The 23,846-nt window shown below is 35.3% G+C and overlaps 1 protein-coding gene across 7 annotated transcripts in view; it reads left to right on the forward strand.

The window, feature by feature from the left end:
• Positions 1 to 23,846, forward strand: part of SPOPL (speckle type BTB/POZ protein like) — a 68,169-nt gene that overhangs the window by 28,068 nt on the left and 16,255 nt on the right. For 2 of the 7 annotated variants that reach the window (XM_014593001.2, XM_006161859.3), the window contains exons 2-5: positions 14,146 to 14,284; positions 14,466 to 14,587; positions 14,867 to 15,018; positions 16,815 to 16,942. In XM_014593001.2, the coding sequence (XP_014448487.1) occupies positions 14,207 to 14,284; positions 14,466 to 14,587; positions 14,867 to 15,018; positions 16,815 to 16,942 (480 nt within the window). In that variant the 5' untranslated portion in view covers positions 14,146 to 14,206. Of the gene's footprint in view, positions 1 to 14,145; positions 14,285 to 14,463; positions 14,588 to 14,866; positions 15,019 to 16,814; positions 16,943 to 20,139; positions 20,237 to 23,846 lie in introns of those variants that run through there. The other 5 variants (XM_027765678.1, XM_006161861.3, XM_006161862.3 and 2 more) reach the window with 5 other exon arrangements.

The raw sequence follows: 23,846 nt of genomic DNA on the forward strand, positions 1-23,846 counted from the left end.
TTTCTGTCACTGGGATAAATTACATTAGCAGATGTTAATCCAATCTGATAATTAGAGTATTTAGCCTGTTTAGGTGTAACTGTAATTTTTTCATGTGTTTGTATTTTTTGTCCATCATCTTTTATATTTTTCTCCTTTTTTATTATATTTTTAGTTATCTTGTCTTCTTTTAGTGGTTATCCTAGAGATTCCAATATGCTTCATTGATTTATTATTGCTGCTGCCAATAATTATTCTTACTACTTTCCCAAGACTGCTTAAACCTTACAGAAAGTTCTTTTCCCCACTAAGAACACTTTTTAGTCAACTTATCTTCCATGATTTTTGCATTACTATTATCATCAATTTTATGCATATTTAATCTACAAGAATTACAGTTACTAGTTTTTTGGCCAATTTTGGAAAATTCTGTTATTTACCTCTTCAAATATTGCTGCTCTCTTTACCTCTGTGACTCCGCTTAGTTACACCTTCAAAAGTTTGTGAAGGGGCCAGCAGGTGGCATGGTGGTTAAGGCATTGGACTCCCACATGGTTGAATATGGTTTGAATTCCAGACCTGGTAGTTTGAGAGGCTGGGCAGGTGCATGTGCATGTGCATGCCCAGACCCCTAGAGGAGAACGGTGGAGAAGGGATTGTAGCATGACCATCCCCCTGGTGGCTGATTTTTCACTTTTCCTCTATCTATCTCTGTCTCTTTCCAGTGAGTGCACACTGCTATATGGCAAAAACTTTACCCCCCCCCAAAAAAAAAAGTTCGTGGAAAACCACAGTGAAAATACAAGTTTATTTTGGTGCATAAATTTGTTAAAATCTATGCAGTTTTTTCATAATATGTATTTTCCCATGAACTTTTAAAGTTTCCTTTCTACTTCAGCCTCTATATGTTAGACTCTCACACTGTGTACAATTATTCTAGGCTTTTTTATTTTCCTTTTTTTCCCCTATTTCTATCATTTTAATGCTTTAATGAAAATATCTTTGGTCTTTTCAGAAATTTTCTAGTCTTTGCTGTTTAGTCTCTGTTAAACTTGTATATTAATTTATTAATTTCATTTATTTCGCAGGTTACAATTTTCATTTTATTTTTACATTTTTGGTGAAATTCTTGTCTGTTATCATTTTGTTTTGTTTTGTTTTTCCTAGTTTTAATTCATATTTGTCTCTCTTTTGACAAGCCTGATTGTTATTGATTGGATACCAGTCATTATAAAAAAGTGTAAAGGCTGCAAATGATAACTTCTTTCAGAAAGAATTTATCTTTTATACTCTTAGACATATAACATAGCATTTGATAACTTTCATCTTGATAGGGACTGAAGTGAATAAAGACTGACTTAAGGTTTGTACATTTGTTTTATATTCCTATAGTCTAAGATTTCCAGGCCTTCTAGTTGAGAGCCTGCTGTTTTTACTTAGGCCACTCTGACAGATCCTGAACTCTAATCCCTGTCTCTTTTACAATACAAGGTAGATAAAAACTTTGCTGGACTTTTTAGAAAACTTTCTTGGGTTGGCTCCTCATTTCCCCCTTTCCACCAGGCCCTGGCAACCACCAGTCTACTTTTACTGTATGTGGATCTGCCTGTTCTAGAAATTTCATATAAATGAAATCATAAAATATGTGGCCTTTCGTGTATTTCACATAGCATAGTATGTTCAAGGCTCACCCATGTTGTAGTGAGTGTCAGTATTTCATTCCTTTTCATGGCTACATAATTTTTCATTGTGTGGATATACCACATTATGTTTATTCATTCTTACATTGGTGGACTTTGAGATTGTCCATTAATGGATGGATATTAGTAACCTCATGGCTATTGTGAGTAGTGCTGCAGTGAACATTTGTATTCAGGTGTGACCACCTGTTTTCAGTTTTTTGGAGGTATATATCTAAAATTAGGATTACTGGATCATATGGTAATTCTGTTTAATTTTTTGAGGAACTGACACTTTCACAATGGTCAAACCATTTTACATTTCCACTAGCAATGTACAAGGATTCCGATTTCAATACACAATTGCCAGTACAGATAATTTTCCTTTTGTTGTTGTCGTCATTATGGCCGGTCTTAATGGCTATTTATTCCTTCTCTTTAGCTTCCAACATTTTTACTATTATGTTTTTGGGAACTCTTTGTGTTTATCCTACTTGTGGTTTATTGAACTTCTTCAGTATGCATATTATTTTCAATAAATTTGGAACATTTTCAGCCATTATTTCTCTGTACTTTTCACAGAAGTGAAAAATCACTCTTCCCACCTTTGCCATGAAGCATACTCATGCCTCAATTCTTTCTCCTCCATTTCTCCCTTTTTTGGGGGAGTTTTGGCATGCACATACGTGTGCCAGCATGTTTTTCAATCCTCTAGGTCTGGGACTGGAACCATACAGTCAACCATGTAGGATCCAGCTGCCTTACCCACCATGCCAGCTGCTGCAGTTTTTGTGTTTTATGACTCTAGAATTTCCAGTTGGATCTTTTGTTTTATTTTAATAACATCTGTCTCTTTTTTGATAGTTTGTATTTTTGTGATATTGTCATCATACCTTCCTCCACCTTTTTAGTTTTTGTTAACTCTCACTGAAGACAGAGAGACAGACAGAGAGGGAAAGTGATTAATAAGCCCATAGGAGGATGGCCACTCTGCAGTCCTATCTCCTCCATTCTCTTCTTGGGATTTTAGGCATGCATGTACACACACTTGGTGTGTTTTTCAAACTACTGGATCCAGGACTCAGACTGCATTGGGTTATGTGGGATCCAGCGCCTTAACCTTCACACTACCTGCTGGCCCCTTTCTACTTTTTAAATCAAGATTTTCTTTAGTTATTTTTGTGGGGTCTGCTTTATTCTCTCTGTTCTAGACCATTCTGCTGCTAATAATAGAAAATACTTGAGGGTAGTTTGTAAAAACCATTTTGTTCAGTTTGCATTTTCAAGGTTCAAGGCATGTTGGAGAACAGAAACATAAATATCTGTGTCTAGGTGTCTCAATTCTGGTCTCATTCTTTCTCTTTGCATACCCACCAGGAGAACCAACCAGTGGCATGGTTGTTAGGCTACTGTATCCCACACAGCTGACAGCATGGTTTGAGTCCCAGACCTGGCAGCTGTCTGCTTCCCCCGCCCCGGTTTTTTGTTATGAGATGTGTGTGCTTGCCAGAGAGAGACAGGGAGGGAAAGTGAAAAAATAAAAAATAACACCCTGGCAGGGGATGACTACACTGCAATCCCTTTTTCAGTCTCCTCACAGGATTTTTGGGACACACACACATATGCTTAGCATGATTTTCAAGCCACTGGGTCTGGGACTTGAACTGCACTTGACCATGGGGGAGTCCAGCATCTTAACCACCATGCCACTTGCTGGGACCCCTTTTACCTACAGGCAGAATCTTCAACCTGACTCTCAGGTAAGAAATGAGGACAATGTGCATTTCTCCCTTGGAGGTATATTTGCTCTAAGAGCTGAGCACACAGTAGATGAGGGTAGATGGAGGCAGTACCCTCAGGTTTTCTATTCTTAGCTCTCCCAGTGTGTAACCTCCATTGTTTAGTCCAGGACAGTAGTGATTAGTACCACAGCAACTCCATGCCTGAAAAAGAACCTCTGTCCCAACAGTAGCAACTAGATGGAAGAAGGGCATCACATCTTAGCTATTTTTCTCCTGGAACATCAGCAGTAGGTAGGTAGAGGCAGGATGGGAGATGTTGACACCAAGCATTCTGGGCTCCATCCATTTGGAGTGGAGTTCTGACTCACTGAGCCAGGATAGAGGTAAGGAGTAGATCCTAGTTCAAACACCACAAATTTTTCTTTCTTTTTTTTTTTTTTTTTTTTTGAGAGAGAGTTTTGCTATAGGGTATGTGTACTCACCAGAGAGACAGAGACAGAAAGTGAGAAATGATCCCCTGGAGGGGGATGTCCAAGATGCTCATGCCTCAATCCCTTCTCCAGTCCCCTCTCAGATTTGAGCACACAGGCACCTGTGCCCAGAATGAGTTTTAAGCTGCTGGGTCCAGAACTCGAGCCACAGTCAACTATGTGGAAGTCCAGTGATGTAGCCATTACGCCATCTGCTGTTCCCTCTTCTTTATCTTAAAGTCCTCTAGTAGATGCTTTTTTAAACATAAATTTTGTTTTAAATTTTTCTACAAATTGTGTTTTTTCTTCCCATTTTGAAAATAATTCTTCATTTGCTGTTTTTTGCTCTCCACACCAGGACCATTTTCAGAGATATTAAATGGTGGTTCTTTTGTAAAAGTCACCAGTTTTGTTGAGGATTGGGTCCAAGGAGCATCTCAAACTGTCATATAAAAGTTTTTTTTTGTTTGTTTTTTTGAGCAATTCAGTATCTTTACTGGCTGTAGGACTGTTCACATTTCTTCTTCATTACTCCATTCTAATATTTTTTTATTTCTAGGAATTTTTCCATTTCTGCTAGGTTATCTAACTTATTGATGGGTAATAATTTATAGTATTCTCTAATAATTTTATATTTCTCTAAAGTTAGGTGTAATGTCTCCACTTATATTCTCATTTTAGTCATTTGGGTACTCTCATTCTTCTTCTTAGCCAGTCAAAAGTTTTGCCATATTTGTCAATCTTTTCAAAGGAGCAGCTTTCGTTCTAATTTTTTAAATTGTTTTTATTGTTTTGTTTGTTTGTTTGTTTTTCTGTTCTCTATTTCATTTGTCTTCCCTCTAATCTTTGTTATTTCCTCCCTTACAAGCTTTAGACTTAAGTTTGCTTGACTTTTTCTAATCCCTCAAAGTATGAAGTTAACTTACTGGTTTAAGATCTGTCTTCTTTTTAAATGGAAGTCTTTATAACTATGTATTTATCTCTGAGCACTGCTTTTGCTGCATCTCATAAGTTTTTATATGTTGTATTCTTGTTTTCTTGCACTACAAAATATTTTCTAATTTTTCCTGTGATTTATTTTTTGAACATTGGTTTTTTTAAGAATGCATTTTTTAGTTTGCACTCTTTGTGAATATTCCAATTTTTTTCTGTCACTGATTTTTAACTTTATTCCATGGCAGTCAGAGAAGGTACTTTATATTTTCATCTTTTTAAAAAATTATTGAGACTTGTTTTGTGGCCTGTAGCATAATCTCTCCTCTCATTTCTGGACAGCATGTAGTCTGTTCTGAAGAATGTTCAGTGTATACTTGAATGTGTATTCATCTGTCGATAGATGAAATGTTCATTAGGATTAGTTCTATACTGTTGTTCAAGTTCTCTGTTTCATTATTGATTTTCTTGGTTCTTCCATGCATTATAGAATGCTGGATATTGATGTCTCCAAGTATTACTGTAGAATTATTTGTTTTCTTTACAGTATGTTAGTTTTTTGCTTGTTATGGTTTAGGGCTTGGTTGCTTGCTTATAGTTAGTATATCTCCTTCATGAATATACTCTTTTATTAATACACAATACCCTTTGTCTCTGGTAACAGTTTCTGACTTTGTTTATTTTATGTTATAGAATTGGGTTGTTGGAAAAATCACGACATATTTTTTCTGTGTTTTTCTATGCAAAAATGTGTCATGATTTTTCTGATAACCCAACGGTGTAACCATTCAGCTGTCTTTTGATTATTATTTACTTGAATTATCTATTTCCAGCCTTTCACTTTCAATTATATGGAGCTTCTGAAAACAATCCTCAGTTGTGGCACTCCTTTAATGCTCAGCCAGGTTATTGACAATTCTGCCTTTGTCTTCACTTTCTGCTACCTCAGCACCTAATGGCCAGCCAGAATTGAAAGTGATAGTTTTCATTTGTTCTAAATTTATTTATTGTTATGATAGGAGGGTAGAAAGGAAGGCGAAAAGAAGAACAAGCACTCTCAACAGGGTCTCATACCATGAATCCCCCCCTCAGGTTTCCAGCTAGTCAAGATCATGGACTTGTACATGTGCAACTCGTGTGGACATGTCAGCCTGAGAACCAAGCCCTGATGTTCCATATAGCTTCCAGCATTGTAGAGCATTGTGCTACTGCTGCGCCACTGTTCAGGGTCTTCTTATTTCTTTTCTTAGCATGTGTGTGGGCCTAGGCATGCACATGGTTTTCTAGATTACCCAGTATATGTGAGTACTTTACAGTATTCTACCAACTACTCTCCTCCCTAGGAAAAACCCTTGAAAATACACAAATACATGGAAACTAAATAACCTACTTCTGAATGACTTCGTGACTACTGAAGAGGTTAAGACTGAAATAAAAAGATTCATGGAAACAAATAATAATGAGTACACCAGTTTCTATAATTTATGGGACACTGCAAAAGCAGTCATAAGAGGGAAGTTCATAGCAATTAGTGCACATAAGAAAAAGATGGAAAGGTGGCAAAAGGACATCCTAACATGCCTCAGAGAATTGGAGAAACAACAGCAGAAAAATCCAAAATACTCCAGGAGAAAAGAAATAATAAAGATTCAAGCAGAAATAAATGGAATAAAAAATAAGCAAACTATACAGAAAATAAATGAGAACAAAAGCTGGTTCTTTGAAAAGATAAACAGATTGACACACTATTAGCTAGACTAATTAAGAAGAGAAAAAGAAACCAAATACATAAAATTCACAATGAATTAGACAACATTACAACAGGCTTTTCTGAAGCTAATACATTTACCTCTAAATGCTTTTGATACATACTAGAGCCCAGAATGCTGTTTGTGCTCTGGAGAAGCTCTCAGGCAAGTGAGACGAAAGTAAGCCCTTGAGTCAATCCTTTAGTTTTAAGACTGGCCAGAGCATACAACCACAGTTCTTGTAGCATAAGGTCCATATGTACCCTGGTACCAGCAGTGCCAGGAATGCAGACTTTATGGCCACCACCTAATTGGGGAGAGACCTGCTGTTAAGTTAAAATATCATAGTCCTTTCTCATCGAACTTTAGTAGCTTCTGCTCTCATTAAGAATTTTCTTGGTTTTAAGTGTTTTTGTTTTTGTTTATCTGTTTTTGTTTTTGTTTTTAATTAGATCTTAAAGTTCTGAAGTCGATTCTGACAGTTTTTACCAGTTTATTCGTTGCTTTTGTGGAGAGAGAAGTTTTAGGGTTTGCTACTCTGACATTTTCGGTGACTTGTATGTGCATATACTTTATTACATAATTGTGAACTTCTACCTATATAATTTAGGTATTCTCAAATATGTAAAAAGAATGAAGAAATTCACTGGTATGTGATAATTAGAAAATTCAGGAAACAGGTCTTTTAGGAAAAATGTGATGCTTGAAGGGTACACCAGGATGACAGATACATGGCTATTCAACATATGATTTTTTATGTTTTCTGAATTTTGAAAATTTTTATAATAAAATTAGATAATTGTGTGTATATCTATAGGACATAGACATAGAACATTTTGACAGTCAAGCATTTTGTTAAAGGAAGCCTTATTTCACTCCAATAAGAAATCTTGCTTTCCCTTAATAAATAAAAGTAAAAAACATTACCATCGAAATTTTTTGTTGATTTTAATTGCCAGCAGAATAGCGTACTCACCGGAGGGGGTGGGAGGGGTAATGGAGAGAACCCCTCAATTGGGACATGGTCAGGTCATGATCCCTTCTCCATTTCTCCACCCTGTCAGGATTTGGGGTATGCATGCACATATACCTGGTGTGTTTTTCAGGCCCTTTGGGCTGGGACTCAAACCCTGCAATTTACCATGTAAGGTCTGAGTCTCTAATCACTAGGCTATGAGGCTTGCCCTTTTTGTTGTTTTTCCTCGAGTTTATTTCTTTCATCAGAGGAAGAGACAGACAGACTGAGGGAGAGAAAGAGACAAACAGTCACCCCCAAAAGGGTCCTCATGTCATAATTGGCACTCAGTTTTAGGCAGTTCTACATTATGGACATGTGTGCACCTGGCATCACACTTAAAATTTTTAAAAGAAGTATATGTAACAAAATATGGGAGACATTTTTTACTTGTTTGTTGATGTGCATACATTGTCTTTTCTTCTCTAGATATTATTTTGATGTGTTCTCTTTTTCCATAAGCCTTTTCTACAAGAATAAGAATAGGAATGTCTGAATGTCTTTAGCTAGTTGATAGTACTATTATTATTATTTTTTCTTATGAGGAGGAGGGAAAAAATTACTGGTAACAGTACAGAAATGGACTTCAGAAGATTTTTGTCTTTGTGCTTTGTTCTAGTGTTCAATCTAACAGGCAGTTCAGTTTTCTATCCTAGCTCATTTCTCTCATCTTAATCCTCATCTATAAAATGAGAACTGGACCAGAGAGGTAGGGGCTGTTTCAGCACTATAATATCTGAAGGGCCACATGATTCTATAGGAAAAGCATAGACTTAAGAGCCAGGAAAATTTGTGTTCAACTACCTTCTATTAAAGTAAGCATTCTAAACTGTCTAACTCTGCTCACTTGAGGTTCAGATGGGATCATTACCACCCATCTTACAGTTACTGAAGAATAAACAAAGTATATGATGTCTGGTGTAGTGCTCAAAAATGCATTCTTCATATCCCCATCCCATAACTGTATCATTTGAAGGAGTAGGTGAAGAGAGAACAAAAAATTGTTTAAACATTTTTAGTTTAATTTTATGTATAAATTATGGTGTGAGTTAAACTTGAAGATGGTAGTTACAGTTAACTCTTTTTGAGTTATTAAAGAATTTTTTCTTGCCTTCCAGATTCTTAAAACTTATTTTTTTACTTAATGTGTTTTATTAGTGTTAAATTATAATGGTATCTTTTTATAAAAACTGAAGATTAAGGATACAGTTTTATTTGCCTTACCATCTCCTTTTACCTAGTCTCTCCATCTGTATGTGTTACTTGGATGGGAGCACACTATAAATTTTTCCACATCTTTTAAAACTAATGACTATATTGGGTCCAGCAGGTAGCATCTGGCTAAGACACTGGATTTCCACAGTCAACCATGGTTGGAGTCCTGGACCCAGAAGCTTGAAAATAATTTCAGACACATATGTGTGCATGCCCAAAATCCTGAAAGGAAAATAGAGAAGGGATTGCTGCATAGCCATCCTCTCTGGGACAGTGATTTTTTTTACTTTTCTTCTCTCTGTCTCTTTCCAGCAAGCACACTCACTCTACAGCAGAAAAACTAAAATATTAATAACAGCTATATTTCTATATTAATTTAACCATAGCAACATATTTAGAAAATATAAATAAAAATAAAAAAGTCTTGTAACCAGGAGATAGCCTTTTAATATTTAGATGTATAGTCTATTAGCATTATTACTGTAAAATCAAAGTGCAACTCAGTGCATCTATTTTTCTGTATACGTTTGTACATCTATTAACTCTGTATGCTGTTTTTAAATACTTTCATTTTATTTGCCAGAGAATATGTGTACTTGCCAGAGAGAAATAGGACAGGGAATGTAGAAAGCACCCCTCAATGGAACAATGTCATGCTGCAATCTCTTTTCCATTAGTCCATCCCATCAGAATTTTGAGCACATATGCACATGTGCTTAATGTGTTTTTCAAGTCCTAGGGACATTTTGAACTATGCATTTGGCCATATGGGATCTGGCTCCTTTAATCTGTAGGCCACAAAGCTGAGTCTGTGTATTTACTTTTCTTTAACGCAGTCTTACTTTCTTCTGTCATTGATTCCTTCTTTCTTTTTTAATGAAATAAGCAGCATCCAGTCTTCTTCGTCTTTTCTTTAATGATGATGATAGACGTATGTGCTACTAAGAATATTCCTAGTGTTATAATCCAGGTTTTTCTGTCCGGCTGCCTTGCTGAACCACCCATTCATGTTTTCTGCTATAAGCATATTGTTAATAGCAACTCTTTTTAGGGAGATTATATAAATAGTCTATAATTGTAAATGGTTAACTAAAAATTACTCCACTTGAAGTATTTTTTGTTGTTGCATATATCTCTTTATTGAAATTCAATTTTCCCAGCCCCCAAAGTTACTATTTCTGTCCCTGTCTTCCTTATCCTGGTATATGGCATTGCCATCCTCCTAGTTGTTAAAGTCCTAAACTAGGACCTATCCTTTCTTCTTTCTTTAATTTTAAATCATAAATTCTGTTGATTCTAAAATTTTCCTCAACTGATGGGATCACTTTCTCCATCCCCACTACACTAGCATGCCATATTAGTCTACAGTCTTATCTCTTGCCAGTCTTAATCTCCTAATTTGTTTTCTTGCTTTTTTACTCTTCTCCATTCTTTATTACCAGCTTATTTCCTGGAAGCTTTCATTCTGATCTTACTAGTACCTAAATTATACTTTTCCTTACTTAAAATCCTTCAGTGTAATCAACCACACTGTACTCTGCGATGGTTAATTTAGGTTGTCAATGTGACTAATGATAAATACATGGAAGCTGTTGAAGCTTCGTTCCTGGATTGCCTTTGAGAGTGTTGCCAGACAAGATTAGCTTGTAGGTCAATAGACTGAGAGAGGAAGACCTGCCTTTAGTGTGGGCAGGCACCTCTAATTAGCTGGGAGTCCAGGAGGGACACAAAGAGGAAGTGGGGGATTTTGTTTCCTCTCTCTGCAGCTTCCTTCTAGAGCAAGCTGTGTGTTCTACTCCTGAGGCCTTGCACATCTGCCTTCTCACTTCCTCCCTGCTCTGCAACTTGGCTGTGTGTTTTGATTCCTCTGGTGCTTGACACCTGTTTCTTCCAACCAGACCGAAGCCATCCAGCTTCTTTAACTTTTGGACTTTGAACTCCTGCCAGTGGTTGCTAATGAATGTCCAGGCCTATATCTTTCCAAGGGCCCTCAGACCTTTAGCCCTGGACTTGGAACTACACTAGCTTCTCTGCTTCCAAGTGTTAGAACTATTTCTTTGGCTTACCAACAGTCTTTGTAGGACTTCTCTGCTTTGTGACTGTGTGGATTAATTCATTAAGGCCTTTCAAAATAAATGTATATCTTCTCTGGAGAATGCCGACCAATACAGACTCCTTTCTCTTTCTGAAGCATTCACACATTCTTTCCTTCTCTGTGGCATTTACACTTGCTGTTCTTTCTCATTTCTTATAAACATCTCTTGACTTGTCTCTGATGTTTTTCTTAGCTTTTAGTTGTCAGCATACATACTAACTCTTTAGAGAAGCCTTAACTGGCTACAATACCTAAAGTAGTCTCCTTATTATCCAGTTGAAGAATTATCAATTACTGCATAACAATTACTTTATCCAGTTTCTCTTATTTAATTTCACTTACTACTACTCATTCTTACCTTGCTTAGTTATTTAAGTCCTTACTACTTTTTCACTAGTGTATTTCCTACACTTGAAGAATATATTATAAATAGTAACTACTTATTTAATACCTGCTTGTGAATGAATTCTAATTAATTTGCAAGTCCTCTTCCTTTGAACTAAATATTTTATTATTGTTATTATTTCCAGAAGGGGCTTGTGGGCACCAGAGAGAGAGAAAGAGAGAACCCCCAATGGGACATGGTCATAGTGAAGTCCTTTTTTCCTCCATTTCTCCATCCCATCAGGATTAAGGGACAGGATACATGCTATGTTCAGCTGTGTGGAATCCAACTTGCCATGCACTGTGGCTAACTGCTGAGTTGTGGGGCCGGCATTGAACTGAATTTTTAATCATATAAGTTAGATGGTTTTTCACCAAACCTGGCTTCTGATTTGAATCAACTGTTTCTTGATTGTAAGAATTAGATGAATATCTTCCCCTCATTTATATATATTAAAACTATTAGGTTGTTGGGAAAGTCATGATCATTTTTGCATAGAAAAATACATCATGACTTTTCTGGTGGCCCAGTAAGTGCTGGGCCTGCTGATTCTGTGCCTTTTGAGAATAATTGTTATTTTATAGTTTTACTTAATATTTTATTCTATTGAATTATTTGTCAGTTTTTTGAGAATCATTTTTTGACATATCCATTCACTTTAAAACATGGATTTGTTTTAATTTTTTAGTGGTATAAATACCAGAACTTCTCCATTATGGCAGTCATTATCGTTTTTCCTTTTGATTTATCTAGTAAATCTATCTAGTTTTCAGCTAATAAATAACTTGAATTTATTTATCCCCTGCATCAAAAAGCTGTGAAAATGACATATTTGTTTTATACAACTGGCAATTAAGTTTTAGAACTTGGACAAAAACATTTTAAAACATAACATTTTGTGTCGTATCACATCCCCTCATTTGAATTCTGAAGCAATTATCCTGTTTTACTTTGGGCTTTTTGCAGTAAGGGGAAAATGAGGCCATCTTGATTTTTGTAACATGTTCTACCTCATTTTGAGTTTCATAGAAATGTATTTCAGTTGTGATTTCTTATTTTGTTTGGTTATTATAGAGTTAATTCACCAAGTTCCAAGACCAAGTTCTTTGTTCCACTCAGTAGAATCTGAAGTCTGAGTCTGTTTGATTTGTAACTACTGTTCCATTTGTTTTAGTTTCATCTGGAATAATCATCTGGGGAGTTATTCTAATTTTGTTCATTATCTGTCCCCTCTTTTGTTTTCTTTATATGTTCCTCTGATTCCGATTCTAGGATGTTCCTCCTCATATTGAATGTATTTCTTATTTCTAGTGGAGATTTTTAATTCAAAATTTTAAGTGTTTTTCTATCTTTTGTACCTCTTTTTATGTCTCTGTATCTTTCAGACAGCTTTCTTCAGTCTTTATTCTCCCATCATGGATCATTGTTTTATGGAATATTTTCCTCTGCCTTTAGGACGAAGTCCTTTTTGTTTCACCCAAAGAGTTAGGTAGTGTTCTTGCCTTATGATTCCTAAATGAAAAGAGGCTCATCAGACTTGAGTCCCTATTCTGGAGTGCAATCTTTATTTTTAGATTTTTGTATGAGCTTACAGGAGAGAGAGAGAGAGAGAGAATGTCTCCTAGGAGATGGTCATAATTCCCTCTCCATTTCTTCCTCCTATGGGATTTTGGGCATGACACACATGGACCCAACCTGTTTTTCTTTTTTAGATTTTTGACATAGGGCATATGTGCTCACTAGAGAGAGAGAGACACACACAGAGGGAGAGAGAAAATGAGAAGTCACCCTCCCCTTCCAGGGGCCACACCTCAATCTCCTCTCCTCTCAGGATTTTGAGCAGGTACACACATGCGCTCAGTGTGTTTTTCAAGTTGCCCGGTCTAGGCCTCAAATGTCTCAATTGGCCATGTGGGATCCAGTGCATTAATCACCATGCCACCTCCTAGCTCCACCCAGCATGTTTCCCAAGCCATCAGGTCCAGGATTCTTTACTGTACAGTTGGCCATGTGGGGTTTAGATGGGATTTAGCTGCCTTACCCACCATACCATGGCTTGGCCCTGAAACATAATCTTAAGCCTCCCTTGTCCCTATAAAGTATATTACTTATGTAGCTCTGTAAGCTACTCATATAGCTCTTTGATTTTGTCTTTTACTTTCATGGCCTTTTCAAGTTACAAAACATCATTATCTAGTCAGTAACACTGGCTAGATCTTTCGAGATCTTATGTGTACAAATGAATGTAGCATAAGAACATGGAACTGGGACAAAATTTTATGATATGGTACATCTCAGTAGGAAGCATTCTGATTGATAGGGACAGATTCTTCTTAGAGAACCTTATTGTCCAAGATAGATACAAACTTTAGTGGAAATCTTTGCAGATCTTACAGAGCATTACCTGTTAAATCGCATTCTGTTTCACTTGGTGAAAACCTGGAGTCTGGCAAATGAGAGTGCTTATAGTTCAAACTTTGCATGCAGTACTTTTGGTTTTCATAAATATGTTAATGAAAAGGTGAACAATGATAAATCAGTTATTAATTGATGTCATTAAGTTTCCATGGCATTTTGTTATTTTCTGTTTATGATTCTAATATTAAGCTATATTGTTTTTTGATGTGTGATATTTTGGAAAATATGCCTTGACAGAACAATGTCTTATCTGTAAATATTAGGTTTGTTTCAATTTCAAGTGTCATATGTTACAGAGTCTTATGATTTCATTTCTGAAAAGTTATTGAAATTATTTGAAATTGTCATTTTTTCTTCATAATCTAATTTGGGATAGTAATCAATTTATGACCTTTAAGTATTTTTTACCTCTTGATTTTGTCAGTTAAGATTTTTGATCAGTAATTCAAATTTATTTTCTTTGTAGACAGAGTACTCAACTGTGTGGGGTTACTGTATAAATCCTAAAAGACTACAGTAAAGTGACAATGTCTCGGGAACCCACCCCACCTCTACCTGGAGATATGTCTGCTGGTCCTATAGCAGAAAGCTGGTGTTATACACAGGTACATGCTGTTAGAAATGTCTGCTTTACATCATCTAAATTTTACAGATACCAAGAATATTACTGTGAAATGCATTGGCGTAGTTATTAGAAGTATTAGAATGGATCATAGAGTGTTTAACATGTGACAGGTGAAAAGCGAAAGAGGTACCATTCTAAAAGTGGTTTTCTGAATTTCTTAGGTTAAAGTAGTAAAATTTTCCTATATGTGGACCATTAATAACTTCAGCTTTTGTCGAGAGGAAATGGGAGAAGTGTTAAAAAGTTCAACATTTTCATCTGGCCCAAATGACAAAATGAAATGGTAAGATTTTTGTATGTTTTGGATTTTTGTTTGTTATTTTTGATGTGATATCAGCTATTTATGATTTTGTTATTACTATTGTTTCTGAATGAATATTGATCTAATTTATATTAGAGGGATAATAAGTTCCTAGTAGTATAGAGAATTGTAAAGAACTGTGGGAATATTAACAAGAATGCTGTTCATGATGTTAATTAACAAATGATTTCAGTGTTGCCTCTCTCTTTAAAATGCTTTAAGTATTATATTCCTCCATGTGAGCCTATTGTTTTATTTTAGGTGCCTGAGGGTAAACCCAAAGGGATTAGATGATGAAAGTAAAGACTACTTGTCCTTATATTTGCTTTTAGTCAGCTGCCCCAAAAGTGAAGTTCGAGCAAAATTCAAATTTTCCCTTCTGAATGCTAAAAGGGAAGAAACAAAAGCAATGGGTAAGTGATTTCACAAACTGAGTGAAGAAGTCTCTGTGTAATTACGTATTGTGACTTCTGCACCTTAACCTAGAAAAGCTTTGGATTTTTTCCTACCAAAATTCATTTAGTCTTAAAATTTTAATTTGGCCATTATTTAATTTTAAATTGTAGGTAGAGCTATAGATTTTTTTAAAGTCTTAGACATCAAAGGCATGTAAAAGTAATATTAAAATTTAGCCTATGTCCTAAAATAACGTTTACTTGTCACTCGGAAAAATAGCTACTGTTAGGACAAGGTGCCTGGTTCCATACTTGATGTAGATAGTAGATATTCAAGAAATCTTTCCCTTTTCTTTTGCCTGTTTTGCTAGGTAGTAAAATATGAAGAACAATTTGAAGGACATGGAATGCCCTGATATTTTGTCACTAAAAATTTTTGAGCAGTTAGTTGAACTGACTGGAAGGAAATCAGTTTTTCTTAGTCTCAGGGACTATTAAATTTAGACCAGGATTCACATATCCAGGTACCTAAAATACTATAAGAGGGAGCTTCATAAAAGAAGAGTACTGAAAGAAATACACAGTGTGCATAATTATCAAAAATCTCATGAACTACCATGTTAAATTTTAAATATTTTCTTCAAGTGGATAACAATCAAGTAAGTTCATTACAAAAAATCTCCTTACACACACATTTTTGAATAATCTGTTTTATTGCGGAACTAAAACATTTTTTCCATATACATTTTCACACTGTCTCACATTTAAGATAGTGGAGGGCCAGCCAGGTAGCATTGTGCTTAGGGCAGCAGGATCCCACTGACCAGATGAATGTTTTGAGTCTTGGACCTTTGGCTTGGAAAACATATTAGGCATGTGTGCCCCAAATTCTGAGAGAATGGAGAATGGATTGTGGTGTGGCTGGGTGCACCCTCTGCATCCTCCCACCACACACAGACACACACACACACACACAAACACACACTGTGAGGTGCTTTCTCACTTTCCCTCTCTGTCTCTCTGTTTCTCTCTCTGGCAAGTGCACATGCCTTATAGCAAGTTTAAAAAAAAAAAAAGATAGTGGAGTATTTTCAATTACATTATATTCCTTGCATAATAGATAATACTTTCTATAGGGGATCTTGTTTATTTCTTAGTATCATATAGTTGTCATTCAGTTGTCTTAGGCATTTGTAACATTCACTTCAGATTTATTAAATCTTCACAAGATATTTTAGAGGTATCTTTTGGACTTTTTATAAAAAGTTTATGTAGGAACCAGGAAATTATGTCTAGGGGCTTACAATAACTGGTTAATGGATTTTTCTATAGTTCAGTGAAACTTAAATCATTGGGTTGAGTATGCCAGGAAAGCTTCAAAGATGTCTTGATGATTTAAAACATCCATTTTAAAGGGAGAAACAGAAAATAAGAGGTATGTTTCAACCAGTTTTTTATATTAAGTGATGGATAATATGCCTAAACCAACGTATTTTTATTCTATTTCATTGTCTTAGAGGGCCTAGATTTTAAAGGATCTCTTTCTTTCTCCATGGAATTTGATCTGACTTTTCTATTTAGAGATCCAAAAGTCTGAAATCGAACTCCTTGATGATGGCCAAAATTTGACTAGTGGTGTGTAGTGATCTGGTTTTACCTGACATTTTACTTAGGAGCACACATGTGTAATTTTTATGACAGATGTATTATTGTCTATGCCCTATTTTTGTATATTTCATTTTACTGTGTTAAGATTAATAAAAATGTCTCCTAGATATTTGTTTTATTTAAACTTTTATTCTATTTTTTACCAGAAAGTCAAAGAGCATATCGATTTGTGCAAGGGAAAGATTGGGGTTTTAAAAAATTCATTAGAAGGGATTTTTTGCTTGATGAAGCTAATGGTCTTTTACCAGATGACAAGCTTACATTATTTTGTGAGGTAGGTACTTTTTTTTTTTTTTTTTTACTATAAGGAACTTCGTGATTATATTTAGTGATACAGCAAAGATATAAACTGTGTTAGTATTAGGCATACTTAGAAAATTAAGTGCTATAATTGATAAGGTTTTATTTATAAATACATGACTAGGAAAAGCTGACTAGATTGTTTTACAAATCAATATATTGACCCAGTCTGGAAAAATTTTGTCATATCTATATCTATAAATGGTGTGTTCAGTTATCTTATCACACACTAAATCCTTCTTCCTTTAGAAGGCTTTGGATATGTACACTTTTATATGGACATTTCTGAGTATCTTCTTCATACTGAATAACTCTGACAAGATGGTCAGTTTTTTTAATTTTCATATTAACCATATTAAGCATTATCTATTTGAATCCAAAAATATCTTAAAAAGACTGGTATGTTTTCTGATTACTTATGTAGTTGTATTAATTTAATTAAATAGGTATTAACATTCTAAAAAAATAGATCTCAAATTTTTAAGATATTCCCTTGTCTCTTGACAAACTTACAAGGTATATCTATATGCATAAAATGCCTGATTTTGAAAGATTGCCTTGCCAGAAATTTACATTTACAGTTTATCTTAATTTAAGATTTGATTTGTTTCTGTTGTTATCATTAAGTCATTTTAGTGATACAAATATTTTAAATCCATCTTTGTTGAAAATTCAAGATTTACACCATACTAGTAACATAGTTTATAGAGACTGTACATCAGTAGCAGTTTTTATTGAAATATTCCAAGCAGTTGATCATTTTCAACTGCCAGTTGACAAGGTTATGATCAAGTAAACTCAGAATTAACTATATTAATATTTCATTAGATTGTTGTAGATGGACATGTAAGTCTCTTGGAAGCACAGTAACTTCCTTAACTGCTACTAAGTATATATGTAAAATTTATAGCAAATATGTAACATTTTTGACATGATTCTAAACTGTATAAAGTAATTGTATGTCATTATTTTATGTCAGAAGAATAATAGGAATATTGTCCCATAGATTATATAATGCACCTTATATTTACTTAGATAACTTAAATGAATTATATAATGAATTTATTAGAAGTACAGTTCCTTGGTTGATAAAGAATGTATATTATAGGGCTCTTGAACAGAGCTTACCATTAAATAATTTGAAAAATAAAACAAACTAAAAGCCTTTGTTACCAACATACAGATATTCTATGTAGTGTTCTGAATAAATACGGGTCATACTTTTTAAAAATTTTAGTACCCTTAACATAGAATCTTTCAGAATTTTGGCAGTTATCTTAAATTTCATGTTAATTTTTAAAGATTATCTTAGGATTTAAAGGACCTTAAAGACAATTAACAACAAAATGACTGCAGCCAAAGTCTTTGTGTAAATAAGACTTTCTAGAAAATACTCCTGTTTTCAGAATTGAAGTAGTGTTTGTTCACAGATATTTTCCTAAGTATACTGTACTGGAACCTAGACAACCAAAAACTTCAGAAATAAGGCTGAAATTAAGTTTAAGATTTTTTTTGATATTTTTGAACTCTGTCTGGTATCTGTATGTTAGATTATACACACTAATGAAACCCTAAAAATAGAAAACGTCATGGCATATGAAGGGGCTCATGAAGTTTATGAAAATGTGTACTATGGAAAAACTGTGTATGAGTTTCAAAAGTTCTTTGCCCCAAAATAAACTCATACTTTAATTCCAGTTTTCTGTGATTTTTTTTTTTTTTTGGAGAGGTTTTCGCTATAGGGCACGTGTGCTCACCAGAGAGACAGAAAGTGAGAAATCCCCCCCCCCCCTCAGGGGGGATGGCCACACGGAACCTAGTAGTAATCAGACAGGCGATGGCTCGGGAAGATCAGTCATGATAGTACAGAATGTTATCTCATGGAAAAGTATGGATAATCTGCAGAAAAATGTCACTGAATCTTTTTTTTTTTTTAAATCTTGGTTTACCATACTAGACATTACTTCCCAAAACATTGGCACTTTGAGGCATCAACATATTTTCCAATGAATTACTTCACTCTTAAGCAGTTAAAACAAGTATGGAGGTGGGCCAGTAGATAGCTTGATGGTTAAGGCACTGGGTACCATCTGGCTGACTCCACAGTTTGAATCCTGGACCTGATGGCTTAAAAAATAAGCCAGGCATATGTGCTTGCATGCCCAAAATCCTGAGAGGAGAATGGATGGTGGCATGGCCCTTCCCCCTGAGGAGTGATATTTCAACTTTTCCTATCTCTATGTCTGTCTCTACCCAGGATGTGTCCTATAGGGAAAATGTTTAAAAGAAAAAAAGAAGAAGAAGAAAAGAAAAGAAATAAAGGGGGTAGGGATACCATTCATACTTCATCTATGCACTGTATCTCTTACCTAGGGAGAGAAATTATAACATAGCTCTAGAATAATTCAAAGAAAAAGAAATTAACTTAGTTTCCAATCAAATGAGCTATTCTTTTTTGTTCATTTGAGAGATTTTCGCTATAGGGCATACATACTTGCCTGGGAGATAGATAGAGAGAGAAAAAAAGTGAAAACCCCCCCCCCCCCCTCAGGGGGGATGGCCACACCACAATCCCTTCTCCTCCATTCACACCCGGCATGAGTTTACGCCACTGGGTCTGGAACTTGAACTGCAGTTGACTACATAGGAGTTCAGTGACACAGCCATTACTCCAACTGTTGGTCCTGCAGTTTTCTGTGAACTTTTTGAAGTACCCTTGTACATTTTTTTTTTTTTGAGAGGTTTTCACTATAGGGTGCATGCACTCACCAGACAGACAGAGACATAGAGACAGAAAGCGAGAAATCACCCCCCCCCGGGGGGATGGTCATGCCACAATCCCTTCTCTTCCATTTTCCTCTCGGGATCTTGGGCACGCACACACACGCGCCCGGCATGAGTTCTAAGCCACCGGGTCCAGGATGCGAACTGCGGTCAACTACGTGGGAGTCCATTACGCTAACTGCTGGTTCCCCCCTTGTACATTTTTAAGTTGGCATTGATCACATTCATTTTTGTATCCTGAAATATACATCTTTTTAGTGATATAGATATATTAACACCCTGGGCACCATATTTAGCATAGATGGGCAAAATGTGTTCTTAACCCACATTTTTTCATGCCCTCCATCATTCCTTCCACCCCTCTCACGGATGCCCTTCCTTCTACAGCATCTCCAGCACTGCTTGCAGAAGAGGAGGAAGCATTGCACTGCCCTTCCTAAAGAACTGCCTCCTCCCCCTCCCCTGCAAGTGGTGCTGTAGACAGGTAAGGCAGTTGGGTGCTTTCCTTTTTCTGCAAGACATAGCTTATTTATGCAAATTCCATATAGAGGCCAAGTGGTCCCGAGATAACTGAGATTTCTAGCCGCATAAACTATTCTGGCCCCTCTTTTTCAAAAATGATGCAGAAAACAGAGGCTGAGGAATAAGTAAGAAAAATGAAAAACTGATGAAAGTTAAACTTTCTGATTTTTAAGGTCACATCTCTTTTTCCCTTACTTTTTTTTACCCTAACATATCCTTTCTGTTACAAAATACTTGTGACAGTGGTTGGAAATTGGGTTTTATAGCCACTTTTTACTTAACCTCCCTGTTTAATGACCTACTTGTTTAACGACCGTTCATAACCAGTTCTCTGGCTCTTCAATATGGGGAATCCCCTTTCTTAGTCTTTTTGTCTCAGTCCTATAGTCAGTTAATACTGTAGTTTCACAATCATGTAAGACTACATACTTTTTTGATAAATTGTACTTTATTGTGCACGCATAGTATCTAGAATAAAAAAAAAGATTTTTCTAGATTTATATTTTTGCATTGTGGTGTGTCTTGTCACTTTTGGCACTTATCTAATGTATGCTTTCTGTATGGGTAGAATTACATTATTCTAGTGTAGTGTTGTGTGATAGCTGTTGAAAAATACATACCCAATGGTACCACAGCATACCACAATACATCCACCTTTAAGCTCCTCACTTATCAACGAGTTCACTTAATGACATAATCATAGGAACGGAACTCCATCATTAAGAAAGATGTGCATGGGACCAACAGTTGGAGTAATGGCTGTCTCTAGATTCCCATGTAGTTGACTGTGGTTCGAGTCCCCAGACCTGGTGGTGGCTTAAACTGACGCTGGGGCACGTGTGCTTGTGTGTCCAAGATCCCAAGAGGAGAATGGAGGAGAAGGGATTGCAGCGTGGCCATCCCCCTTGGGGGGGGTGATTTCTCGCTTTCTCTGTCTTTCTGGCGAGTGCACACACCCTATAGCAAAAACCTCTCCCAAAAAAAAGAAAGAGAAAAAAAGAGATGTGCTGGTATTTTTTAAAGAGCACTTTCTTGGAAACACAGAAAGTTGACTGCATATTTCTATCATGAGTTCTAAAAAATGACTTATTTATGAAAGTCAAAAGATCTAAGACCTACTGTTATAGAAAACAGTGCAAAATTGAACTGTTACAAGTTTTTCACTTTGGATCCAGTCTGAGGTACAGTCAAATTAAGAGTGGTAAAATTGTAGTACTATGCCACTTTGAACATTTCTAGCTTATTAAAATTAGTTTGGAGAATTCACATTTAAAAAAATTAGAACTAGACCATCCCGTGCCCTGGTGGTTAGGAAGCGAGACCTCATATGGTTGACTGCATAGTTCAAGTCCTAGACTCAGTGGCTTAAATAGCATACTGGATATTTATACATGTGTGCCCCAAATCCTGATGGAAGAGAAAGATAGAGATAGGATTATGGTGTGACCATTTCCATGGAGGGTACTTTGTCTTTCTCTCTCGCTAGTGAGCGCACAAGCCCTCTGGCAGAGTTTTTTCAGAAAAGGAACTGTTGCCTTAGTTCCACACTGGAGGAGATCCAGATTTTCAGGGTAGTCACAGAATTGATTAGGTTTCTTACATATTCATCTTCATTCTGTTGGTAAATATTTTTAGGGTTGAGCCAAAAACAAGTTTGAAAAAGGTCTGTCAAATGAGTCTAAGGTTTTGCTTTGTAACATTTGACAATTATGAGCATCATGCACTTGTCTTTTTTTTTTTTTTTCTTTTTCTCCTTATTTTGAGAGAAGAACAAAGTTGATCTGAGGGAGGAATCTCAGCCTTTTTCCTGAATTTTTTATTCTGGGTTTCATAGAGTAAATTTGTTCATTACATTATATTTAAATGTGATAGAGAAAACGAAATTTTTATTTTTTTAATCGCAGGCATCAAGAAAATAATCATCATAATTTATTGCCTTTGAGTCTTTAATTAGATCATTGATCTCTGCTCTGTAAAAAGTTCCTTGAACAGTCTTTGGAGTAGGAAATGTTAATTATGTGTGTGTTACAATTTCTAGTTACTATGATATGGGTATGTCAGTAATACAAATTCTTCTGTATTGCAATTGCTTATACAAAGTACTAATATAGCATCATCACCATCTATAATGTCTAATTAATGACATTATTAATAAGGTATTAATAGTGTATTTCTGTATAACTTTATTTCTTGTGTCACTTGATTCTTATCAAATTTTTATATTAAATACATTATTTTGAATTAGGATAAGAGATAATAAATAGTATTTAACAATCCTCTCTTAAGTATGTTATTACATTTTTACAACTCTATTGAATATTTTACCAAGTAATTGAATGGATCCATTTCTTTCTCTCTAGAAATTTCAAGAGCAGTACAAATAAGTAGTGTCTGTGTTCTAAAATGCTGATCCCTAACCAGACCCTGAAATATCAACACCATCATTTTTGGTTTATGTATCATTAGGTTATAATGTATAGTGGAGCAAGACAAACAAGTTAGGATTAGTGGAGATTTTTTTAAACCCCTGTTTTATAGTTACTAAAATTTGAGAAATTCGATAGAATAGGAAATTGGAGACACTTTATTGGTGGATTTATATACACTATATCTTGGCCTGCTCTTTAGAAAAATATCTTACATGTTGCAGTAGCTGCCTTTCTTTTTTTTTTTTTTTAAACTTTATATTTTTATTTCTTCTGAGAGAAAGACTGACACTCTCAGCAAGGTCCCCACACAAGTCCCCCACACAGGCCTTCCCCAAGCCTCAGCCAACCCAGCTATAATAGGCATCAGCATGCCCCTCATGTTGGGGCTGGCCTCAGACAAGACCTTCAGACATTCCCAATGGGTCCACTTGCATTACTGCTGGGCCACTATCTGGCCACAGATACTTCTTGATCATAATTATGAAAAAGTAATAGTACTAATTTTAAATAATATAAAAAATTGTTTGATACCAAAAAAAATGTAAAAAAGGAGATTAAGTTTACTAGTTTTTTTATTATTTAGAAATACCCTTTCATTCACATGAGGTACATGTTTGTGTATCTGTTGATAGGTGAATCAGGACTTCTGAGGCTTAATATTAATAGTCTCTGGAGCTCTCACACTGACCCATTATTATACTTTATGTGTTAGTATATTAATAGTTTGGTCCATTTTATTGATTTCTAATTTATGTTTTCTACATAGTTTACTGTATTTATCTTTATCCTTATTTATACATTTATTTGATTAAAAAAAGCCTTTATGAAATATTTAAGGTTGTCAGAAAAATTATAATGTATTTTTGTATACAGAAACAGAAAAATAGGCATGACTTTTAGAGCAACCTAATATTTAAATGTATGCAACTATCTATTGTTACATAAAATATGACAACAAAATCTGGTACCTTAAAACAACAATAGGTAACTCATAGAGCACCCTTATTTACAAAGAAAAAAATTCACTTACTCTGAAACATTTGCTTTACTAATTAAGGTAGTATTTTCTTTAATTTATTAAACAAAAGGTGAAATTTCCAATGATATATTATTAGTAGCATACCTTTTCTTTGTGTATAAGAC

The sequence above is a fragment of the Tupaia chinensis genome, unplaced genomic scaffold, assembly GCF_000334495.1.
Source record: "Tupaia chinensis unplaced genomic scaffold, TupChi_1.0 Scaffold139341_1, whole genome shotgun sequence".
In the NCBI taxonomy this organism is placed as follows: Eukaryota; Metazoa; Chordata; class Mammalia; order Scandentia; family Tupaiidae; genus Tupaia; species Tupaia belangeri.